At 43.6% G+C, this 26,120-nt stretch overlaps 1 protein-coding gene across 5 annotated transcripts in view; it reads right to left on the bottom strand.

Moving 5' to 3' along the window:
* The window catches only part of tp73 (tumor protein p73), a 240,321-nt gene that overhangs the window by 132,183 nt on the left and 82,018 nt on the right, over window positions 1-26,120 (bottom strand). For all 5 annotated transcript variants that reach the window (XM_048561879.2, XM_048561881.2, XM_048561883.1 and 2 more), the window contains one exon: window positions 3,960-4,052. In XM_048561879.2, coding sequence (XP_048417836.1) covers window positions 3,960-4,015 — 56 coding nt within the window. In that variant the 5' untranslated portion in view covers window positions 4,016-4,052. The remainder of the gene's footprint in view (window positions 1-3,959; window positions 4,053-26,120) is intronic.

Genomic DNA, 26,120 nt, shown 5'->3' with positions numbered 1-26,120 from the left:
TTTAACGAATTTTGACCTCTGCTATTGCTTGCTTAATTTTGTTAACTTAATGTCAACCAACACACAACTCTACAATCAAACTCTTCATTTTGCCGATAAGTAGTCCACATTATTATATTTGATTCAGTGGGTATCTTTCAAGACAGGACTCCAGCCTTTCAGAGTTACAGTTTAGTTCATTACTGTTGAATTACAGCACTTAATCCAAACACACATTCATTCTGATGCAGAAATACTTTAAAACCAGAGACCTTTTTAATCATTAGGTAATGAACCTGATGGATATCACATTTTCATGCTGGCTAATTTCATTTTGTTCTTCTCATTTCAATTCGACTACTCCAGCAGAGGGCAATTTCTATATTTTGAATCCCAGAGCAATATCAACAATGAACCTTGCACCGCATTCAGCACAGTCTGTGGTCAGACACGTGTTATGATGTAGAGCTGTTCCCCTCATCCCACACAATTATTGGAAGCTTCACAGGTAACGAAATGTTTTTGACCAGCAACTTCCTCTTTTTAGGTCAATGCTGCTAATTCCTGCATCACTGCGATGACAATGTTTGACTTCCATGTGCCAGCGGCATGGTGCAATTCACCCTTGATTAACATTTGATGCCTAAGGGTGTTCATTCTGCGTGCATTGTAAAAGGATGAAGAAACAATTACAAATAAAAATTAGCTAGTTTCCAAACTCATTTTTGCACCTTCAATGTTCTAGCAGCCAGCAGATATGGATCTGTCATTTTGGCCTGTCAGAGTAACACTGACTTCACCCTCCCTTGATGTTGTTCCAACCATTTTTCTGTTACACTTTGCATCTTGAGGATGGAAAGCAATGGCAAGGAATGCAACTCATTGTAGACACTGTCAGTACCAGTCTGCCTTGTAAACAGGTAACCCCAGTCTACCCTAACAGCACATTTGAACTCATGGCCCCAGTGTAGAAACACAAACCACATTGAACTTTGCTCCACATGTCCTCCATGCACCATGCTTCAAGTCATCTAGCATTGCCACCTGTAGTGGTCACTGCGAATAACTTGCGCAATGATCATCCACCATATCCTTGGATATTATTCTGCATGCTCCTTTACACTTGGAGTTCACCCATATCATCATCATTGACCCACCACCACAAATGCCTCTGTTTCTCTTTCTCCCCTAGCTTTGACACACTTTGGCAGTGTTCACCCAGCTGCCCACACAGATCCCCATTTCATCTTCCTTAATGATCGATGAATGGATCCAAGACTAAATAAGGACCAGTAGTAGGCAATTCAGCCCCTTGAGCCTGCTCTGCCATGCAACATGATCATTTAGCATATAGCTGTGGTTTACATGGACTTCAGTAAGGCCTTTGACAAGGTCCCCTCTGGAAGGCTGATCCAAAGGTTAACAGCATATGGATTTCAAAGGAAATTGACAATTTGGATTCAAAATTGGCTTCCAAATGGGGCAAAGGATGTTGGTGGAGAGTTGTTTTGTAATTGAAAGCCTGTGACCAGCCAGTAGTGTATCATAGGGATTGGTGCTGGGACCCTTGTTTTTTGTTATGTACATGAATGGCTTGAATGTGAGTATGAAAAGGTATAATTAGTAAGTAAGCTAATGCAAAAATTGGTGGTATTGTTGATAGAGAGAAGGATGGTCTCAGGCTACAATCTGATATTGATCGGCTGGCAAATTCAGCAAAGCAATGGCGGATGGAGTTTAATCCGAGTAAATGTGAGGCAAAGCACTTTGGAGGATCCAAAACGGGAAGAATATTCATAACGAATGGTAGGTTCTACGGAGTACTGAAGAACAAAGGGACCTTAGTGTACAAGATCATGGACCACCTAAGGTGTCAGCACAGACAGACAGTGTGGTGAAGGTGTCATATGGGATGCTTGTCTTCATTGGATGAGGCGTAGAATATAGGAGCAACTATATAAAACACTGGCTCGGCCACAGACGGAAAACGGCTGCCACACTATCGGAAGGAGGTAACTGCACTGGAAAAGATGCACAGGAGATTTACCAGGATGTTGTCTGGGATAAAAAAGTCTCAGTTATGGGAAAACACTAGATAGGCTGGGTTTGTTTTCCTTGGGAGCACAGGAGGCTGAGGGGGATCTGATGGATGCACAACATTAGAGGCAGAGAGCATAAGAATCTTTTCTCCCCCCACATATCTAAGACCAGACAGTACAGGTTTAATGTCAAGATTAAGTGCCCTAGAAGAGATCTGAGGAAATATCTTTTCACCCAGAGGGTAGGAGAAATATTGAATGCATTACCTGAGAGGATAGTGGACTTGCATCATTTAAGAAGCACCTGGGTAAGCACTTCAAATGCCAGTGCATCAAGTTTAGGTTAATGGAATTAGTGCAGCTTGATGTTTGTTGACCAGTATAGGCATGGTGAGCTGAAGGGCCTGTTCTATGTTATACGACTCTATGACCCTATCAATCACTTTGTGACTGTATTAACCCGAGACCTTTAACCAATTTGTCAAAAGGCCCCTGGGCAGAGTCTTGACCACTGTTTTTGTAGATCCTCAAATATGTCATTTCTATGACTGCAAATACTGACCCTATAGAACAAACTGTTGCCATGTCCTGGCTTGCAGTCAGACAGATTACCCTGACTGTCAGCATTTCAAACTGATAACTGATTGTGGCCAAGCCCATGGAGTGTTTCCCTGACTGATGATATCAGAAACACTTGAGCAAAAACACACTAACCCTTACTGGACCAAGGACTGGTCCCACCCGATTTCTTTTATGGACATTCACTTGAATAAATTTGCAATTTGTTTGCTGCAGAGTGCTGGCACATGCTGTAAGTGTTGGACTGGTTATGACTCAGTATGCATTAAAATTAGATGTCCTGTGCCCCTGGACAAATCCCTTCTGACAAACAGTTGTTCAGTGCAAAAGAACACATCAGTTTGGCGGTGCCAATAGCTTTTGACTCTGGCTGAAGGGCCAAAGCACTAACAGGCCTGACGTGCTGCAAGAACACAGGTGGATCTAAGGAGACGAGCAGGTCTGAAATGTAGCTTAGTGCAACGTGTGAGCTGGGTGCCTGTCTCTGCATGCAAAGTGTTCCCGCTGTAGTTTTGTTTGCTATTTGCCAGTGGACACTTCAAAAGGAAGCCTGTGCTTCCTAAGCAGTCTGCAATTAGATCATGATGTCATGATGCTTGTGAGGGGGTGGTAAATGTCAGATGCCAATGTCCGTGGATAGAGGTGCGCTGCTGGTAACCATGGATTGTACCTTGAGGAGCTGTTGGTGCTGAGCAAAAGGAAGGATCCTCACATCCACTGGCTAGCTGAACTCACTAGTTACCCACTCACTTCCATTCCAGGAATCCTCGACACTAGCTTGTTTGGCATGTTTGGGAAAATAGGAGGCTGAATACTGGTGAGTTGCAGTGTTAATAAGGCATTTTTTAATCAGCAAGTTATAATTGGCATCTTGCTGCTCCTAGTGAGAGACTTAACTTGCTGGTAAGTAAATGCATAAATGATGCAGCAAGATTCTCCTGACATCAAGACAGTCCTCCCCAATTCTTGCCCAATTCTGTCACATGTCTCACAGTAGCCCATGTTGCTTCATTCTACTGTCTGATTCCATCCATTATTAATATTCAAACAGACAACACTCCTTAGAGTGGGTTGGCTGCCCAATTTACGTGTGCCTCCATTTCACCTGACAAAGGAGCAGCATTTCAAAAGCTTGTGATTTGAAATAAACCTGTTGGAAAATAACCTGGTGTCATGTGACTTTTAACCTCGTCACTCAGTACAACACCGGCACCTCCACATCATGGCTTCCATTAAAATGGGAAGCAGAGGTGTGATGTCAGAATTCAGACTTGCAACAGTTTAATCCTCCCAACTGGACATGATTTATGGGGTTAAACATCATACTGCCATTTGCAGAAAGAAACAGAATTACAGACTTACAAACTACTCCAGAGATGTTCAAACGTAGGGCCTTCATCTGGTGAAGATTGGGACATCTTAGCTATGGGATGGTCCAATGATGGGTGAAGTACTCTGTGACCAAAGCAAACAGTAACAAACAGTTATATCATGAACGATAAGCATATTTTTGATTATTATGACATTTGTTATATTCAGGTATTAAATGAAACAATTATTATAATCTAGTTTGTAGGCCTGTTCAGCATATCAGCTCCAATATTCTCTTCCCAAACCCTTCCACTATTTCTCCAACTTTATCCAAAAAATATTCTCCAGCCATATATTGGAATCATTTATGACAAACGAGAAGAAGTAGCCAATCTATTAGGCAATTTTATGTATTGGGATATAATTAATGACAAGAAATTAGATATATATTTTTATCAATGCATGTTATAAAAGATCTTTGGCATCAATACAAAAGAAAGATATTGATCAAAGATGTCCTTCTTTTGAATATAAGAATTGACCTTTGGCCCAATTTACAGTGGAAATTCCTTAAGCACAAGCAAAGACATAATTTTCCAAACTCATCAATGACTTATTAATATCGTATGAATTTTTCTGAAACAATATTCAGTGCACATAATATCTGACCTTAATTGGATTCATCTTAATTGTGTGATATCTTATCATGATTCTGTCAAAGAAAAGGAGGCAGCGGGCGTAATGATGGTACTCATTCATATGCGGGGTGATATGAAAGTTTCCTATGTTTTGAATTATTTGAGGGCTGAGTAATGATTGCTTTGTTCCCTGCGCACTGCACTTTGTGCTACAATTAACACTGAAGTTGGCTGCTGTGTTCTTTCATTTGCTAAAACTTGCAGAGTGATCCAAAAGAAGCTCCAATTAATAAAATCATCTTGTTGGTTCGATTTGTAAAAGTGAATGCATGACATTAAATTGAGTCTCTCAGAATAGGGAATGCCCTGGTCTTTGCTGAGGTAGCTGATCTCATCTGGACTGATGTTGACATTGGTCTTAATACTCTTTGATTAGCTGGAGAAAATTGACAGTTTATCTACTCCTAAACGCTATTCATAATGTCATATTTTCATGGTAGATGAGGATGTAATAAGACTTAGCTGTGATACCTCTGTTGTAATACGAATGTAAGAAACTGAAGCAGGAGTAGGCCATCTAGCCCATCAAGTGTGCTATACCATTCAATAAGGTCAAGGCTGATCTATTCATGGACTCAGCTCCACTTACCCGACAGCTCACTGTAACCCTTAACTCCCTTACTGTTCAAAAAGCTATCTTTGCCTTAAAAACATTCGATGAGGTAGCCTCAACTGCTTCATTGGGCAGGGAATTCCTCAGATTCACAACCCTTTGGGTGAAGAAGTTCCTCTTCAACTCAGTCCTAAATCTGCTTCTCCTTATTTTGAGGCTATGCCTCTTAGTTCTGGTCTGCTCAATCTCTCTTCATAAGGCAACCTTCTCAATTTCAGAGTCAACCTAGTGAACCTCCCCTGTACCTCATTCAGCACCAGTACATCCCTTCTCAAGGAAGGAGAACAAAACTGTACACAGTACTCTTCGGTGTGGCCTTACCAGCATTCTAGATAGCTGCAGCATAACCTCCCTGTTTTTAAACTCTATCTCTCTAGCAACAAAGGACAATATTCCATTTGCCTTCTTAATTCTCTGCTGCATATACAAAGCAAGATTTTGTGATTCATGCACAAGTACACTCAGGTCCCTCTGTACAGTAGCATACTGCAACTTTTCACCATTTAAATAATAGTCAATTTGCTATTATTCCTACCAAAATGGATGACCTCGCATTTACCAACATTATTTTCTATCTGCCAAACTCTTGCCCATCCACTTAACCTATTTATATCCCTCTGCAGACTTTCCGTGTCCTCCGTATACTTTATTCTACCACTCATCTTAGTGTCATCTGCACACTCTGACACACACTTGGTCCCCAACTCTAAATCATCTATGTAAACAGTAAACAATTGTGGTGCCAAAACCCATCCGTGAGGCAGACTCCGAGCCACTGATTGCCAACCAGAAAAACACCCAGACAGCCCCATTTTTTGCTTTCTGCTAGTTAACCAATCTTCTATTCATGTAAATACATTACCCTAGGCCCCATCCACTTTTACCTTATGCTGCAGCCTTTTGTGTAGAACCTTGTTGAATTCCTTCTGGAAATCTAGATACACCACATTGTCCACATAAGACCTCAAAGAATTCCAGAAAATTAATTGAACATGCCCTGCCTTTCATAAACCCATGCTGTGTCTGTCTGATGGGGCAATTTCTATTCCTTGATTATAGATACAAGCATTATCATCACTACAAAAGTTAAGCTAATGGACTCATAATTACCTGCCTTTTGTCTACCAGCTTTTTTAAACCGTGACCTGGCCCCCAACACCTCATTTTCACCATGGACGTCCAGTCCCTATACACCTGCATTCCGCATGCAGATGGCCTCAAGGCCCTCCGCTTCGTCCCGTCCCGCAGGCCCAACCGGTACCCCTCCACCGACACCCTCATCCGCCTAGCCGAACTCGTCCTCACCCTCAACAACTTCTCTTTCGATTCCTCCCACTTCCTACAGACTAAGGGGGTGGCCATGGGCACCCGCATGGGCCCCAGCTATGCCTGCCTCTTTGTAGGTTATGTGGAACAGTCCCTCTTCCGCACCTACGCAGGCCCCAAGCCCCACCTCTTCCTCCGGTACATTGATGACTGTATCGGCGCCGCCTCTTGCTCCCCAGAGGAGCTCGAACAGTACATCCACTTCACCAACACCTTCTACCCCAACCTTCAGTTCACCTGGGCCATCTCCAGCACATCCCTCACCTTCCTGGATCTCTCAGTCTCCATCTCAGGCAACCAGCTTGTAACTGATGTCCATTTCAAGCCCACCGACTCCCACAGCTACCTAGAATACACCTCCTCCCACCCACCCTCCTGCAAAAAATCCATCCCCTATTCCCAATTCTTCCGTCTCCGCCGAATCTGCTCCCACGATGAGGCAGTCCACTCCCGCACATCCCAGATGTCCAAGTTCTTCAAGGACGGCAACTTTCCCCCCACAGTGGTCAAGAACGTCCTTGACCGCGTCTCCCGCATTTCCCGCAACACATCCCTCACACCCCGACCCCGCCACAACCGCCCAAAGAGGATCCCCCTCGTTCTCACACACCACTCCACCAACCTCTGGATACAACGCATCATCCTCTGACACTTCCGCCATCTACAATCCGACCCCACCACCCAAGACATTTTTCCATCCCCACCCCTGTCTGCTTTCCGGAGAGACCACTCTCTCCGTGACTCCCTTGTTCGCTCCACACTGCCCTCCAACCCCACCACACCCGGCACCTTCCCCTGCAACTGCAGAAAATGCTACACTTGCCCCCACACCTCCTCCCTCACCCCTATCCCAGGCTCCAAGATGACTTTCCACATTAAGCAGAGGTTCACCTGCACATCTGCCAATGTGGTATACTGCATCCACTGTACCCGGTGTGGCTTCCTCTACACTGGGGAATCCAAGCGGAGGCTTGGGGACCGCTTTGCAGAACACCTCCGCTCGGTTCGCAATAAACAACTGCACCTCCCAGTCGCAAACCATTTCCACTCCCCCTCCCATTCTTTAGATGACATGTCCATCATGGGCCTCCTGCACTGCCACAATGATGCCATCCGACGGTTGCAGGAACAGCAACTCATATTCCGCTTCGGAACCCTGCAGCCCAATGGTATCAATGTGGACTTCACCAGCTTCAAAATCTCCCCTTCCCCCACCGCATCCCAAAACCAGCCCAGCTCTTCCCCTCCACCCACTGAATCCCAAAACCAGTCCACCTGTCTCTGCCTCCCTAACCTGTTCTTCCTCTCACCCATCCCTTCCTCCCACCCTAAGCCGCACCTCCATCTCCTACCTACTAACCTCATCCCAACTCCTTGACCTGTCCGTCTTCCCTGGACTGACCTATCCCCTCCCTACCTCCCCACCTATACTCTCCTCTCCACCTATCTTCTTTTCTCTCCATCTTCGGTCCGCCTCCCCCTCTCTCCCTATTTATTCCAGAACCCTCACCCCATCCCCCTCTCTGAAGAAGGGTCTAGGCCCGAAACGTCAGCTTTTGTGCTCCTGAGATGCTGCTGGGCCTGCTGTGTTCATCCAGCCTCACATTTTATTATCTGACATCACATTTGCTGTTTTCCAATCTGCCGGAACCATCGCAGAGTCCAGCAAATTTTGGTAAATTACTATGAACATATCTGCTATCTCCCCTACCATCTCTTTCAGTGCCTTGGGATGCATTCTATTATGGCCAGGACACTTATCCATCATTAGCACTGCGCCCCCCCAGCGGCCCCATTAGTGTGCCTAACACTGCCTCTTCAGTGATAATGATCGTTTCTTGGTCCTCGCCTACCATAGATTCCTTGTCATTAATTTTTAGCATGTTATTTGAGTCTCCTACTATGAATACCAGCACAAAATACCTGTTCAACACCTCAGCTATTTCTTCATTTCCTATTATTAAAACTCCTTCTCATCCTTTCAGGAACGTAGCCATTCCTATTTGCTTTATATATTTTAGAAATGTTTGCTGTCTTTTTTGGTATTCTGAGCTAGTTTCCTCTCATAGTCCATCTCACTTTTCTTTATAGTATTTTTCATGGCTTGCTGTTGACCTTTAAAGATTTTCCAATCCCCTTGTTTCCTATTAATCTTTGCCACTTTGTAAGCATTTGCTTTCAATTTGATACCCTCCTTTATTTCCTTAGTTATCCATTGCTGATCTTCCCTTTTCCCACAGTCCATCCTTCTCACTGGTATATACTTTTGCTGAGCAGAGTGAGAAAAACTGTCCAAATTCTTCAATTGTCCCTCTATAGTCTTTGCTCCCAGGCTACCTTAGCTAACTCCTCCCTCATCCTAATAAAATGTGAGGCTGGATGAACACAGCAGGCCAAGCAGCATCTCAGGAGCACAAAAGCTGACGTTTCGGGCCTAGACCCTTCATCAGAGAGGGGGATGGGGAGAGGGAACTGGAATAAATAGGGAGAGAGGGGGAGGCGGACCGAAGATGGAGAGTAAAGAAGATAGGTGGAGAGAGTGTAGGTGGGGAGGTAGGGAGGGGATAGGTCAGTCCAGGGAAGACGGACAGGTCAAGGAGGTGGGATGAGGTTAGTAGGTAGCTGGGGGTGCGGCTTGGGGTGGGAGGAAGGGATGGGTGAGAGGAAGAACCGGTTAGGGAGGCAGAGACAGGTTGGACTGGTTTTGGGATGCAGTGGGTTGGGGGGGGGGGGGGGAGAGCTGGGCTGGTTGTGTGGTGCAGTGGGGGAAGGGGACGAACTGGGCTGGTTTAGGGATGCAGTTGGGGAAGGGGAGATTTTGAAACTGGTGAAGCCCACATTGATACCATATGGCTGCAGGGTTCCCAGGCGGAATATGAGTTGCTGTTCCTGCAACCTTCGGGTGGCATCATTGTGGCAGTGCAGGAGTCCCATGATGGACATGTCATCAAGAGAATGGGAGGGGGAGTGGAAATGGTTTGCGACTGGGAGGTGCAGTTGTTTGTTGCGAACTGAGCGGAGGTGTTCTGCAAAGCGGTCCCCAAGCCTCCGCTTGGTTTCCCCAATGTAGAGGAAGCCGCACCAGGTACAGTGGATGCAGCATACCACATTAAGCAGAGGTTCACCTGCACATCTGCCAATGTGGAATGTCATCTTGGGGCCTGGGATGGGGGTGAGGGAGGAGGCGTGGGGACAAGTGTAGCATTTCCTGCGGTTGCAGGGGAAGGTGCCGGGTGTGGTGGGGTTGGAGGGCAGTGTGGAGCGAACAAGGGAGTCGCGGAGAAAGTGGTCTCTCCGGAAAGCAGACAGGGGAGGGGATGGAAAAATGTCTTGGGTGGTGGGGTCGGATTGTAAATGGCGGAAGTGTCGGAGGATAATGCGTTGTATCCGGAGGTTGGTAGGGTGGTGTGTGAGAACGAGGGGGATCCTCTTGGGGCGGTTGTGGCGGGGGCGGGGTGTGAGGGATGTGTTGCGGGAAATGCGGTCAAGGGCGTTCTCGATCACTGTGGGGGGAAAGTTGCGGTCCTTAAAGAACTTGGACATCTGGGATGTGCGGGAGTGGAATGTCTTATCGTGGGAGCAGATGCGGCGAAGGCGGAGGAATTGGGAATAGGGGATGGAATTTTTGCAGGAGGGTGGGTGGGAGGAGGTGTATTCTAGGTAGCTGTGGGAGTTGGTGGGCTTGAAATGGACATCAGTTACAAGCTGGTTGCCTGAGATGGAGACTGAGAGGTCCAGGAAGGTGAGGGATGTGCTGGAGATGGCCCAGGTGAACTGAAGGTTGGGGTGGAAGGTGTTGGTGAAGTGGATGAACTGTTCGAGCTCCTCTGGGGAGCAAGAGGCGGCGCCGATACAGTCATCAATGTACCGGAGGAAGAGGTGGGGTTTGGGGCCTGTGTAGGTGCGGAAGAGGGACTGTTCCACGTAACCTACAAAGAGGCAGGCATAGCTGGGGCCCATGCGGGTGCCCATGGCCACCCCCTTAGTCTGTAGGAAGTGGGAGGAGTCAAAAGAGAAGTTGTTGAGTGTGAGGACGAGTTCAGCTAGGTGGATGAGTGTGTCGGTGGAGGGGGCCTGGTCGGGCCTGCGGGACAGGAAGAAGCGGAGGGCCTTGAGGCCATCTCCATGCAGAACGCAGGTGTACAGGAACTGGACGTCCATGGTGAATATGAGGTGTTGGGGGCCAGGGAATTGGAAGTCCTGGAGGAGGTGGAGGGCGTGGGTGGTGTCACGGACGTAGGTGGGGAGTTCCTGGACCAAAGGGGAGAAAATGGAGTCCAGATAGGTGGAGATGAGTTCGGTGGGGCAGAAGCAGGCTGAGACGATGGGTCGACCAGGGCAGGCAGGTTTGTGGATTTTGGGAAGGAGATAGAAACGGGCCATGCGGGGTTTGGGAACAATGAGGTTGGAGGCTGTGGGTGGGAGGTCCCCTGAGGTGATGAGGTCGTGAATGGTGTTGGAGATGATGGTTTGGTGCTCGTGTGTGGGGTCATGATCGAGGAGGCGGTAGGAGGTGGTGTCGGAGAGTTGGCGTCTGGCCTCGGCGATGTAGAGGTCAGTGCGCCATACTACCACTGCGCCACCCTTGTCTGCGGGTTTGATGGTGAGGTTGGGGTTGGAGCGGAGGGAGCGGAGGGCTGCCCGTTCTGCGGGGGAGTGGTTGGAGTGGGTGAGAGGGGTGGAGAGGTTGAGGCGGTTAATGTCTCGATGGCAGTTGGAGATGAAGAGGTCGAGGGAGGGTAGGAGGCCTGGGGGTGGTGTCCAGGAGGAAGACTTGTGTTGGAAGCGGGTGAAGGGGTCAGTGGAAGGAGGGTTGGGTTCCCGGTTGAAGAAGTAGGCATGGAGGCGAAGACGGCGGAAAAACTGCTCTATGTCCGACCGTGACTGGTATTCATTGATGTGTGGTTGTAGGGGGACAAAGATGAGCCCTTCCGCCATTTACAATCCGACCCCACCACCCAAGACATTTTTCCATCCCCACCCCTGTCTGCTTTCCGGAGAGACCACTCTCTCCGCGACTCCCTTGTTCGCTCCACACTGTCCTCCAACCCCACCACACCCGGCACCTTCCCCTGCAACCGCAGGAAATGCTACACTTGTCCCCACACCTCCTCCCTCACCCCCATCCCAGGCCCCAAGATGACATTCCACATTAAGCAGAGGTTCACCTGCACATCTGCCAATGTGGTATACTGCATCCACTGTACCTGGTGCGGCTTCCTCTACATTGGGGAAACCAAGCGGAGGCTTGGGGACCGCTTTGCAGAACACCTCCGCTCAGTTCGCAACAAACAACTGCACCTCCAAGTCGCAGACCATTTCCACTCCCCCTCCCATTCTCTTGATGACATGTCCATCATGGGCCTCCTGCACTGCCACAATGATGCCACCCGAAGGTTGCAGGAACAGCAACTCATATTCCGCCTGGGAACCCTGCAGCCATATGGTATCAATGTGGGCTTCACCAGTTTCAAAATCTCCCCTTCCCCTACTGCATCCCTAAACCAGCCCAGTTCGTCCCCTCCCCCCACTGCACCACACAACCAGCCCAGCTCTTCCCCCCCCCCACCCACTGCATCCCAAAACCAGTCCAACCTGTCTCTGCCTCCCTAACCGGTTCTTCCTCTCACCCATCCCTTCCTCCCACCCCAAGCCGCACCCCCAGCTACCTACTAACCTCATCCCACCTCCTTGACCTGTCCGTCTTCCCTGGACTGACCTATCCCCTCCCTACCTCCCCACCTACACTCTCTCCACCTATCTTCTTTACTCTCCATCTTCGGTCCGCCTCCCCCTCTCTCCCTATTTATTCCAGTTCCCTCTCCCCATCCCCCTCTCTGATGAAGGGTCTAGGCCCGAAACGTCAGCTTTTGTGCTCCTGAGATGCTGCTTGGCCTGCTGTGTTCATCCAGCCTCACATTTTATTATCTTGGAATTCTCCAGCATCTGCAGTTCCCATTATCTCCTCCCTCATCCTATTGGGCCTTATAGCTTCCATTTTTAACCTTCCTCAGTATCCTCAGATACATTTGATCTGAGGCTGATGACTTACTGCTTTGGGTGTCGCCCAACTTTCCAATATTTTAAATGCTCCCCTACAGGCACTTGATCCATTAGACCCACCTCATTCCCCAGGCTCAAGTTCAATAATGCCTCCTTCCTCACTGGACCAGAAATATGCTAGTCTTGAAAACGTTCCTGAATGCATTTCAGAAACTCTTTCCCCTCTCTGCCCTTCCCAATATCCGTCTCCCAGCATTTATTAACATAACTGAAGTCCCCTATTCTAACTACTTTATAGTTTTTGAACTTTGCTCGACTTTCCTTTCAAGTTTGATGCCCTACATCTTTTCCACTCAAGGTGGCCTTTAGAACACATCCAACAGTGCAATAGTACCTTACCTCCTATGCTCCACATTGTTATATATGTGTATATGTGTATTGTAATTCTAACTTAGACGCCAATGCAATTTGTCATACTAATACTGAATCTAATGCATTACTTTTTTAATTTAGTGTTATCAGTCTCCTTATTTTTCGTGCACCTGTTTTATCTTTCTCACATTACACCCTGTTTTAATCCTTCTGCCAACTTTGTTTCAATCTTTACCAATGGCAAAGCATCAAGTATGCTCAACCTCTCTCTAAAGGAGTGCCGATGTCCCAGGAATCTCAAGCCTTCCTCCTGCACCATTTCCCAGCCACGCATTTGCCTGGTCTACCTTCTTATTTCGGGTTTAATGAGGTACTTTACAGACAGCTGACTTCCTGTGAGCCATTTGCATCCAATATGCCAAAGGTAAACATCACAAAGCATTTGACATGATAAACTGACGTTAGAATGCTCGGCAAATGCAGAACACAGCAGATTCCACAAACAACAATGTAATGGTCTTTTTTTCAGTGATTTTGTTTAAGAGATCAATGTTTGCTGTGGTATTGGGGAATCTACCTGATCCCTTCTGAACAGTACCATGAAACATTTAACAACAATCTGATCAAACAACTGAGGTTCAATACCTCATCCAAATGAAATTTATTCTTACAATGCAACATTCTGCCAACTGTATACTACAGATTCAGCCCATCATGGGCTTGAGCCTAGATATAGATTATGAATCTATGACATTCAGAATAAAACTGACATCAACTGTGTCAAATTACACTACGTTTTACACCACCGTAGCTAACAGACCTCAGTAATCAATTTCACAATTTTTGTCAAGAAGTTCACTGTCACTTGCTTATGATTTGTATTGTAAACCTACATGTGTCTTAGGGAGCTTGTTGACAATCTGCACACTCTGTGCGTATTTGCCCGGCCTTCTCATAACCATGTCATTGAATATAAATGTTTTGCATTGGGCCTCCAGAGGTCCTCAGTGTGTGACTGCCAGATTGTTCAGGGAGTGCTGGGAAAATGCAATCTTTACCAAAATGGACATGCCCAAACCTGCCCAGAAAGTTCATATCACCCTCGATCTGCTGCTACCTTATCCATCTGTTCGTGTCGGCCTCCAAGGACCCAGATGAATGAAGCATTACTACACACCTGAGCCCAAATCAACCTTGATTGGAAGCACGTGAGTAAATCTACAGTCATCCTGTCAAACCTGCAATCTCCTATCATAATGATTCAATTGTTCCTTACATCTCTGACCCATTCCAAGTTATGAAGGCAATGCATACTTGTTCACACCTTATGTTGCTAAGGTTGCCAACTCTACTACTTTCATTGTAAAAGAGGCTTATCCAATCTCTGCATCCTTGTCTTTTGAACTGTCTTATAAGGCATTGCCCACTGATATAAATTTTATCACCTATTAATTTGAAGAACAATGAAAAAGTTGACTGTACTTGTGACAATCTATTCTGACATAAATATAAAAACAGATGAATTTGGACGAGGAATAGGCCATTTGAGACCTTGAGCTTACTCTGTCATTTGATAAGATTACGGCTGGTCTAATTTTGGCATCTTCTTTCCTATCAACTCCAAATCCCCTCCTCCTTGTCACTAAATAATCTATCTAAATTGGCTTTAAAAATATTTAATGCAGTAACTTTCCTTTCAGTTCAAAATCCCAAATCGCTTCTGTGTGGTTATCCAAGATGAGATGAAAACTGGTATATATAAACTGGAAAAATAAACAATTGATACAGCAGCTGAGCAGAAAGCCATAAAGAACAGAAGAATTAAGAGGAATAGGTCACCGGACCTTCAAGCCTGCTCCACCATTCAAAAAGATCGTGACTTAAATGTTCCAAGTCTCAACTCCTCTTTTGTGCAGGTCATCATTGCCATTAACTCATTGATATTTCAAAAATCTATCTCCCTATTTTTTAAAAAAAATTTCAATGATATAGCCTTCACAACTATATTTGACCATGAACCAGTTTCATAAACAAACTCAGTTCTGTCTTCATCTAAAGTACATAGCACAAACACGCATTCAAGGGAGTATCCTGGATGTTTTATATTTTTCCTCAGCTAATGGCACTGAGGACAATAGTTCAATAGCTAACTCATCTGTAGAATGAATCCAGAATTCTAGTCTTTACAGCTTGATTTTAAATTCTGTGCTGACTTAACTCACCGAGCCATTAGCATGCTCTGGGAATACACTCATTGCTTTATTACCAGGCACAAGGGAAGCAGCATAATCTCAGAAGTGTGCTAGCTCCACTGCATAGTGTACAAGAGCAGGGAAGTTATGCTGCATTTGTACATGACACTAGTTAGACCTCAGTTGTGTGTAGAGTTTTGGCCACAACACTTTAGGATGACTATGAAAATGATGGAAAGAGTTCATAAGATTACAACAATGGTTCCAGGAATAAGGCACTTCAGTTATGAAGACAGATTGGAGAAATTGGGATTTTTCTCCTTGAAGTGGAGAAGGCTAAGATGAAGTTTGATGTAGATTTTCAAAATCATGAGTAGTCTGGGCAGGATAGACAGAGAGGAACTGTTCCCACTCATAAAAGGATTAAAAATAAGAGGACACAAATTTAAAGTGTCTTGGAAAAGCAGTAAGTGTGATGCACAAATTAAAATGTGATGGAGGGATGTTCAACTGAAGCATTTAAGAGGGTAAATAGACATTTATTAAAATATAATTAATATGCAGGTTTACAGAGAGAAGGCAGCAGATGGTACTAAGTCAATGATGCGCATTCTGAGACCTGGTCCAGACATGATGGTCCAAATGTCTTCCTTCAGTGAATAATAATTCTGTGATTCTGCATGAACCAGCAGCCCCAAAAGCAACAATATGATGCTGCTAAATTTATTGCTGTGTCAAACTCGAAAATTTCCAATCACCCCCTTCATTAAGTGTGCCTCGTCTTTGAGGAAAAATATGCTGTAGTACTTTTATGAATGAAAAACAAGCCCTGCTGTGATTAAACTTGTCCTGGTCAAGGTCAGGTCACATTTACAAAAGTACAATAGAAAAAGGTCAAAAAGCACATAAATGTAAAAAGCATAACAACGTTAAGTTTACAAAACAGTTTGTTCACTGCAGTAAATCTAATTACTAGTTAAATATTTATTTGAAAAAATATGAATAGTGCATGTAATTGAGAGGGATTGGTCTTCATTTTAAAACTCAGCGTGTAACGTGAGGCCAGTATACCCTTACAATCAGGAAATGGATACAACAGTCCAAAAAAAATTGTTTATTTGCAAAATAGATAGAGCAAATCAGTCTCAACATTGGAACAGCTTGCACAAGGAAGCCCAGAGGCGGATCTGAAGGAATTGATGAGGTCATCAAATTTCTAACTGGGCCCAGGAGTGACTATGACATATTATCTTAGAACAGCTAGAATTTCTTCTATACTAAAACTAATTTCTGATGCTGTACACTAATAAAAAAAATCTAAAAAGGGAGCGAGCAGGAAATTACAAAAAGATAGTCCTGTGCATTTGACAGATATTGGCAAGAAATTTGGCTTGATGAACTAAGAGAAAGCAACTGAATGCAGGACTTAATTAAGCTTATGGACAAAAGTCCATGAGTTCCCAGTATTTATTTATGGCAAGGTTAGAGGGTGCAGGGGAGAGAAGGTTAGGAGGACAGTCTACGTGGTCACTTTAAAATCCACAAAACTTTCCAAGGGTATTTCACTGACATAGAAATAAAAAATGTGTGATGTACAATGATCTCCTGATTGATATTGTCCATTTTACAACATTATCCAAAGTCAAAATGATTCCTTCACTCTACAGCAATCAATTTAATACAGCTGTCTTACAGCGACGTATTAATAAGAACCAAACAAATATCAACTCAATGCAAAATATCTTTTTATAACATTACATCTGGTGCTCTTTCCAATGGCAAAAACATGAATATTCAGTAACATGTCCATTATGACCTTTGATTCAACAATCCAAAAGCAACACAATAAGAAAATGGCAACTGGTCTATCATGACTTTTCCTTAGAACATGTCCCTTTCATAACATCACCAGTTTAAAAAAACATTCTGATAGCATTGTTTCAAATTAAGGAAAGTGAAATAGCTTTCCCAAGGAATTTGTTCAGTGTGAGAAAGCTCTCAGATCTCAGGAGTGCATTTTAAGTGTGAAAATATTAAAGGCAGAGACTTATGTTGGCATTACCAACCCCATCACCTCTCCTCCCCATTCCCCCCGGAAAGATCAGCTAGAAGACAACTCGTCTACTCAATCCCTTCGTAACATAACACATTGTGGTGGACGAAATTGGTTAAATTGAGGAAAATTTGCCCCTCTCTCAGGGAGAAGACCCTTCCCTGGGATCTGCCATCCAATCAGATTTGGACTGCAGAAGGAGGTGCAAGAGGGTCACAGCTGCCACAGAAAGACGGGTCTTAGGATTTTAAAACACACAAAACCAGAGATTGCTGAACAAACTCAACAGGCCTGGCAGCATCTGTCAATAGAAAACAGAGTTAGCATTTCAAGTCCAGTGAGACGGAACCCAAAGATAAAGCAAAGAAAAAGTTAGGCAAAGGGATGGAGATCGTAAGCCAGGAAAGAAAAGAAGCTACATAAGTGAAAATAGGGACAAAGAAGAGGGTGATAATGAGTTGGTCGGCTCTGCTGAAAATAACTAATGTCTTGTCAGGTCATGGTTGTGAGGATGGGTAATAGAGACGGAAGGAAGCAGTCAAACTCCAAAACGATTAAACTCAATGTTGAGTCCTGAAGGCTGTAATGTTCAAGTGGAAGATGAGGTTCTTCCAGGTTGTGTTGAGGATTTCAGGGTTTTATGGTGGAGAAGAATCCTACAGCTCAGAAAGGAGGTATCGGAGGTCGACATGTTCTATTTGGCAGGCAACATGACGGAAGAGTGTGGTGGTATCTTCAGATGTTGCACACAATGTATTCAAGGCACTCCAAAATGAGATGCCACTCTTCTTACTGCCTTTGTTCTTGTAGTAGCTTAAAAACAGGCTGCCCACCAACCTCCCTTTTTTTGTGTGGGCAGCATATTATCAGGGTCAATTGAGCTTTTATCGTGCAGCTCAATTGACTTGTAATTATTTAGTTATAGATTGTGGAAGGGCTGCCGATTCCAGTAGCCTCCATATTATAGAGGTTAACTGAGGTGGATGATGGCGGGCTGACCTATTTCATGTTCTGCCCCTGTCAGAAACACACCTGGCAAGGGTAATTAATACCTAGGCCTAACAGTAATAAACTAAGTTGGTGGAAACCTTTAACTGAAGCATTATGCAGCTAGGTAGTATGAAGAAAGGCTGCTGAAGAAGACTGTACAAGTATATTAAGACTTATGCAATTAAACGGGGTATAAATAAATTTGTTTCTGGAGAAAGAAGTAATTAGATTTTAGAGCAGGATTTTGGAAGTATAGAATCCAGCCATAGAAAAGAAACAAGTTTATTGTTCTTTTATACTGCCAAGAAATTCTATTTCACAAAACTTGTTCCAATCATCAGATAGAAAAAAAAGTATACCTCAAGAATATTTCACAAATACAACAGCTTGTATTATTCAAAAGCAATATACTATAGATGGTGGAAATCTTAAGTAACACCAGAAAATGCTAGAAACACTTCGCTTTGGAAAGAGAAACAGAAATAATGTTTCAAGTGAACTTTTTTCTAATTATTTCCTACTGAAATTAAAGATTTTTGACCTAAAACAGTTCTTTATACTATTCATCTTTGGTCAAGCTGTTAGATGCAGTCCTCAGCCTGTAATATATTCCCCAATTGATCAAACACTGCAGTAACACTTCCTCAATAAAGCTGAAGTCAGTACTATTGCATGCTAATTCTTGAATGAAATTCTGTTGAGTTTTGGTCATGCCTGCAACAAGTTGGAGTGATCACTTCTGTAACATACTGTGTCAGTATAATAAGCTGCTGAGAAAAGCATAGGCTGCATCAATGTACTCACCTTCCGTGTTATGAATAATCTCACCCAGAGGTCAGCAGTCTATTCAGTCTCACTTTACTGCTTAGCAGAATGCATTAACAAATAGATGTGACTATAGAATAAAAAGTCTGATAGATTTCAAATGGTAAGTCTCACATGCCTTCTCCACTTGCAGCTATTACACAGGCCGTTTGCTGAATAAACAATCAATACTTCCAATAAGTCTCAAAAATGTCTGGAACTGTCTCATTAATACTACTGTTACTCATAAGATATGAGTCCACAAACAGAAAAATGCAGAGTGCTCAGGGCTTTGTTTATATGAACGTCTTAGGTGCCTAAGTGTTTTTCATTATATTCCTACAGTATGGAAACAGGCCCTTCAACCCAGCAAGTCCACACTGACCCTCACAGCATCCCATCCAGACCCATTCCCCCCCTGTAACCCACCTAGTCTAAACATCCCTGAACACTATGTGAAATTTAGCATAGCCAATCCACCTAGCCTGCGCATCTTTGGACTGTGGGAGGAAACCAGAGCACCGAGAGGAAACCCATGCAGTCCTGGGGAAAATGTGCAAACGCCATAGTGTCGCCGAAGGGTGGAATTGAACCCAGGTCCCCGTCAGGCAGCAGTGCTAACCATTGTGCCACCATGCCACTCATACTTTAACATTCTAGTGTCAAGTTTATACTGTGGAAACAACTCTACTGCATTAGTGACTATCTATTTGCATATTAAAATGTTTCAGCCTAATTTACTACTTCTGAAATGGATGATTATTGTTATGCATGAGTTTACAGTTGGATGAGGCAATGATATACTTAATTTGTCATTTACAGCAGACAGATTTGTGAATGGACTTGGTATTCAAGTGATGCTTTGCATACTTGTGTGTTAGACTTCCAACTTTCCTGAATGCTTCGATAGGTGCAAATAACATTGCTGGCACATGCTGGCAAGTGGACCCACCCATGGTAAAAAATGATCAGTAGCACTCAAAATTGCTGAAACAGTCATGATCCATCAAGCTCACTATATCCAATAGTCTATGACCAACTTGTTCTGATGTGGACTCTTTTCATATTATTTCCTGAGAGTTGTCACCACTCATCAATGCTGAAGGGAATTCTGACAACTTTCAAGTAGTGGACTTGCAATTGCTATAAGTGGATGTTGAGGACAATTCCCAAAAATGCACCATGAGAAATTCTATATCTGAATCCTGCATCCACTGTTCCATAGTGTAACATCTGGGGCTGAAATTTACCAGAAGCTAGCAAAGTGTCAACTTCAGGGAGTTTAATGGACAGCTTCTCTCCCTGAACTTACACAAGTTATCTCATGCTATTCTCAACGGCTCACCTTAACATGCATGCCCCACAGCTCTTAGGTGCGTTTCTCCCATTAGCTTTTCTTAACCAGAGGCAGAAACTCTCACTGCTGCTGGGACCTTTTGGGATTCAAGTCAACAACACCACATTTAATGCCAAACTGTGAGGTGGGACAAACACTACTAGCCATGAATAATCTGTCAGAATACACGTACTGGGGAGGGAAACAAAACCAAAAGCTTCTGAGGGCACATTGTAATAAAATGTCATCCATGCCCCCAAACAGAATTGCACATTCAAGAACATATTGCTATTTTGCACCACTGCCTGTCCAGTTGACTGCCATAGTAACTGCAGCTACAAGAATGAAGCCACAAAGGCCACCCATCCTTAGTACCATTGAAGTTAGAACCCTGTTTAAAGGAATGCTACATTCTCCCTAATTCCCAGAGTAGCATAACATCCTGTCATTGCTCAATGTGGGAACATCATGTGTACTGATCCTATTGACTGGTACTGATGATCACAATTAACTTGCATTAGCTGGAATGCCACCTTTTTCTGATGATAAAGTCAGTTATTTTCTGATCTGGTGCTCTCAAAACAACATATGTACAGCAAGGATCCACCTGAACTGTGCTGCTGCTCAAAGGGTCCATGCAAGCTGAATGCATTGCTGATGCCACACTGATGTATTCACTTCCGGTTTCTCCAGCTGCCACTGTAGACGGACCTCAGAGGTCTGCACAGTGGCTGGAGAAATTAGAGAGAACATGGGTGTACAGTCTATAGTGCTTTGCACCTAGGGGAAGCCAGCTATGTTTGCAAAGTATGCTGTCCATGCTGCAGCATTGACATTGACACAGCGAAAAGGAGATGAATAGTATGATCTGTCTCAAATTACATCAGTAACATCTTTTATACATTTGTGGATTCAGGATTGAGAAATTCCATACAGTTCTCCAGTGAGTCCTTGTAAGTAGAAAGTTGCATAAAAATTCAGCACAGCTGTCACCTTGACTGTCACTCGAATGGGATGGCCACCCACCCCTTCAGATTGCAAATCCTGCTCCATCAAGTGTCAAAGTTCTGTGGCAGTGTCCCAGGTCATCCTTATTATATGGTGACACTGCAACTCACTCATATAGAGGAAATGGCACTAAGGAAGATGAACCCTGGGCATGCTGTACTCCCACCCAAGTGAGGGAACATTCAGCTTTGACTTCATCATGGAGAGATTGGCTGGCAATCACTGAAGTTTGCTGTCTATTCAGAACTTGCTAGTGCATTTGTTCCTCCTCAATTTCTCTGCATCTACGTAGAACTGCAGCCACCGCGATGTTAAACTCTACTGTGGCAGGATCTCTGATGAAGGGTCTAATCCTGAAACATCAGCTTTTGTGCTCCTGAGATGCTGCTTGGCCTGCTGTGTTCATCCAGCTTCACACTTTGTTATCTTGGATTCTCCAGCATCTGCAGTTCCCATTATCACTGTGGCAGGATTTATTGGTCACAGCTCCAATTAACTCATGTGGGGAATATCAGAAACAGAACAGGGCCTCAGTAATGTGTATGAGCATTCAGCATTCACATCAGAAATAAAGTACAGTTTAGCACAGTCCTTGATACAGTTGGACACAGAGGATTTCAACAAAGGGGGACACAGAATGCCTGCAATGGATTTTTGACATAATGGACATTACTCTGCTCTACACAACACAAATCATGTTGTGCAAATAAAGTAGATAGTTGCAAGTGCTGTAGAATTTTTGAAACCTTGCCCCACACCCCGCTATCACTCAAGAGAGGCAACATTGTGTATTGGAGCATGTTAGCAAACACCTACTGTTCAATGTAAGAGAAAATCAGCTGTGTGCCCTTGTGCAGCCTACGAGGCCTTGAACTGCCTTTGTGATTACGGCCTGTACGTGGTAACTTTAATGTCACTCGAGGTTCACTCTGTTTCACACAGAAGACTATGATCAATTTGTAATGACCAATGATATAGTCAAGAGTGCTTGTGACAAGGATTTATACTTAACATTGTTGGTCACTGCATTGTTTCATGTGCAGATTTCAGTAAATACAGGTCACTTCAGTTTGTACCTATGTATGTGCCTTTGTATATGCTTGCAATAACCCCTTAAAGGGGTTCACAAATGCTGGAGGTGTCACATTGATGTGTGATGTAAGCTACATGTCCACTCGCTTGACTGATCACTGCAGGCAAACATGACAGGCTGCCTGCCCTGGTGTCTGTGCCAAACGGCAAGGCAAGACAGTACTGTGAGTCTAAGTTCTGAATGAAATGACAATGCAAAAAAAGGCAAGGCAACACAGAGATGCTGTAAACAAGTAAGCACAAAAAGAGAGTAAGTGCAAACAGAGCACAAAGAACCCTGAGTGCACGAGATGCATTCCAATGCATGAGTTGTCTGCTTGTCCCTGTGCAGAAAGTAGACAGGCAACAACAGTGCAATGAAAGATGTTGGACAGCTCCAAAGTTCAGTATTAAAATAGTGAACTGAATCATAAATGAATTACAGATGTGATAAGGCTGGTGGGTGTCCAAGGCCTAACCTCCATGGACAGGGAATGTGGGCTGTCTTCACACATGGAGCATGATCAGCGATGTTAGGGAATACTGGCCAAGAGGCAAGTCTGGAGGAGCAAACAGCAAGTTGGAGCACGAGGTACCAAGTCTGACTTGTTGGGAATTGTTGTTGTCTAGTTTCTCTCCACTATGTGTGTGAGAATAGGAGCTTGCACACAAATAAGGGGAGAATAGGTAATACTGAGATGTAAATAGATGCAAATTGGCCTCATTAGTGAGATTTTCATCTGAAATTTTAACAGGAAGATAAATAAGGGTTTTTTCCCCAACAGTGAGAATCGCAATTTTCTGACCTTGCTACATTTTCTCAACTGACTCATCACTGCCCATTTTGTTCAAGAGCTGGGAAGAGTCCACCTTTGGTGTTAAATATAGTTCTGTGTTCCATGGAGAAAGTGTGAAAAACATACAAGAGGCCTCAAACCTCCTCAGAGGAAGGAATGGAGAAAAGTGGCAAGGTGTTACAAATTTGTCTCTCTTGAAAACATTCTGCTGAACACCAAGTTGTCCACTAATAAACTCACATTCCCAATGATGAAAAATAGACTTTGGTGCAGAGCTATGATGCAGAGAATAGTCTATGGATTCTAAAACAACCAGGACTTTTTTTTTTCTATCCATGTGCCCACTGGAACATACTGAAGGCATTACTGTCTGTCAAGGAGAAAAGTTGTTGATTGATTTCCCTTCTATCCATAACTGTGTTGCCATTTCCAGTCCATGAGGAAGGTGGCTGTAGCCCCAGGAAGTAGGAACTATGATGTTGAGTGCATTACGGAGGTCTCATCTTTCTCCAATCATTCATCATTTGCATATTCACCTTTCTGTCGGCTTTGATCATTATCTCCTTATATGCTAATCTCAAGAACTTTGGGATTTCCCTTCCACACTAATTGCCCACTAACCCTTATGGGGTCTGATTATGGAGACACAGTGATTTTGCAATCAGGTTTTCTTAGAACATGTTCTGCATAGGAAATGGGCCCAATTCAATTTCTTTCAGCAAACAAGGAAGAGGTTTTACAAGTCATGCCTCACCAGCACACCACCAATATTAGGTCAAAGGTAGGTTTTCTAGGCAAAGTATTCCAAAAGTTGATGTATCACATTAGAGTACTTTTCTGTGGGATTCCCTCCAACACTTGATCTTGAACGAACAAAAAAAAAACAATCTGACAGACACCATAGTTCACAAGAAAATTACGGACTGGCTTTTTAAAATATATTCAGAAGTGCTCTGACACACAACTGAGCGATATTTTTCCCATCTTTAATTCACCTGTTTCTTTTTCTCACCTATTAACCGTCACCAGTAAATCACATGCTTTCCATTTATTAAATTAAATGCAAATCCTGTTAAGGACCACGCAGACTACCAAAGGTGAGTGATAGGAAGGGAGAAGGGGAGGGGTCTAAATCAAAATGGAGTTAAATTGGTATTATTCACTAACCAGAAATGAAACAGAAATAGAATGGATTGATCCATTTTAGTCCTATAAGTAGATACTGATTTATTTTCAATAGTTTATTTTAAGTATTTCAGAAGCAATAAATGTTACCCTCTAACCTCTATCCATAGCAGTTCTCTCCAATAACATTTGTTGCTTGAACCTTTTAAATGTTGAATGTATTCAATGCATGGAACACATACAGTTTCCAACCACAATAGGAGCAGGGAAACCTTATTTGTCTGCTGTTATTCTAATAAATGAAACTGGTGTTAACAAAAACATTTCACTTAAAACAAACTAATCAAAAAGAGGTTTCAAAGTTCCACATGTAAATAGATTTTAACTTGCAGTCAATTTTGCACAATAAAGTTACTCGTCAACCCAGTTCTGTAGAAGAGTCTGTGTCTTTCCACAGATGCCAAACCTACTGAGTTTCTCCAGCATTCAGTGTATTTTCTGCAAAAACTTATATTTGTATCACTTTTAATGTAATATTACATTAAACCATCTTACAAAAGCATTGTAAAGCAAAATATGACAATGAGCTGGAACTTTTTAGTTTTTTAACTGGGATATTTCCTGATCAAATAGATGGGAAATAGACAGTGGCAGCCAGCTTGTGGAAATTTGGACAACCCATGGCAGCCCACCAGAATTAAATCCATGAGGGGACCATCTGCTTTGGTCTAAATTTTCCTTGTGGATTGAAAGTGCATTCTTGTTTCTTCTGGTCCCAAAAGTTCAAGCAGAATAGACTTGTCTTGAAGGTCTCTTCTGACAAGCCATTTTTTTAGCAGTAAGACTACAACAGCTTCCTTGCTCCAGTCAGAGTTAAAACTTCCTGTCAGGCCCAAAGATATCATAGCTCTGAATGTGCATATTTAACCAGGGTCTCATCTGCTGGAGGTAGGCAGGTGGTGTAACTACCTGCAAAAAGCATTTATGGTGGAACATTGGAAGCTATTAGCAGCACTCAATGGATTTTGATTTTATTATATTTCCTAATCAACCTGTTCAAAAATGTTATTTCGTACTTCTCGAGCAGGTGGGACTTGAACTGGGTTTCCTGGTTCAGAGGTAAGTCAGTGGATTTTAATTGCTCATCTACCCAATTTCCTCCAGGTTTAACTGCTAATTTTAGATACTGCTACCCAGAGACTGTAGAGTTAACTTGTGATGTACTGTTGAGCTCAGTGATGCAACATCCATTTATCTTACCAATTAATTAGCAAATCAGATAACCGGGTCTGAATTTTTGCAAACTGCCAGCTTTTCAAATCATTTAACAAACAACAGGAATGAGAAACTCAAATTTCATACAGGCAGTCTACATTGGGGCAGTTTCCAATAACTCATTGCCCAACTCAAGCCTAAAACAGGTTGTGCAATATTTAATGCACTTGACTTCCCCGTAACCCTGTTATTTTCCAGGTACAACAAATCGAATGGGCTGTGAAAGCAATGGGCAGAACCACTGTGAAGAACTATTGCTAGCTCCAAATTTGAATTAAGTAATCGTGTGGTATTGCAGGTCTTAAAAGACTGCCGAAAGCTACATAATTTTTAATATCTCTAAGAAAATTTCAGGCTCTCTAATTTGTCCATGTAACTCAAGTCCCTCATCCATTCCGATAAGCAAATTTACCACTGAACTGTCTACATAACAATAGTGATTACTCTTCAGAAAATAATGTAATCAATTGATTACGTTGCACTTTGGGATGTTCTGAGGCATGAAATACATAATAAAAATGCACGTTCTTTCTCTCTAGTGCCCAGTTT

The sequence above is a fragment of the Stegostoma tigrinum genome, chromosome 28 (assembly GCF_030684315.1).
Source record: "Stegostoma tigrinum isolate sSteTig4 chromosome 28, sSteTig4.hap1, whole genome shotgun sequence".
Classification (NCBI taxonomy): Eukaryota; Metazoa; Chordata; class Chondrichthyes; order Orectolobiformes; family Stegostomatidae; genus Stegostoma; species Stegostoma tigrinum.
The sequence above is the reverse complement of the archived record's forward strand: the minus strand, read 5'-3'. Positions and strand labels throughout refer to the sequence as shown.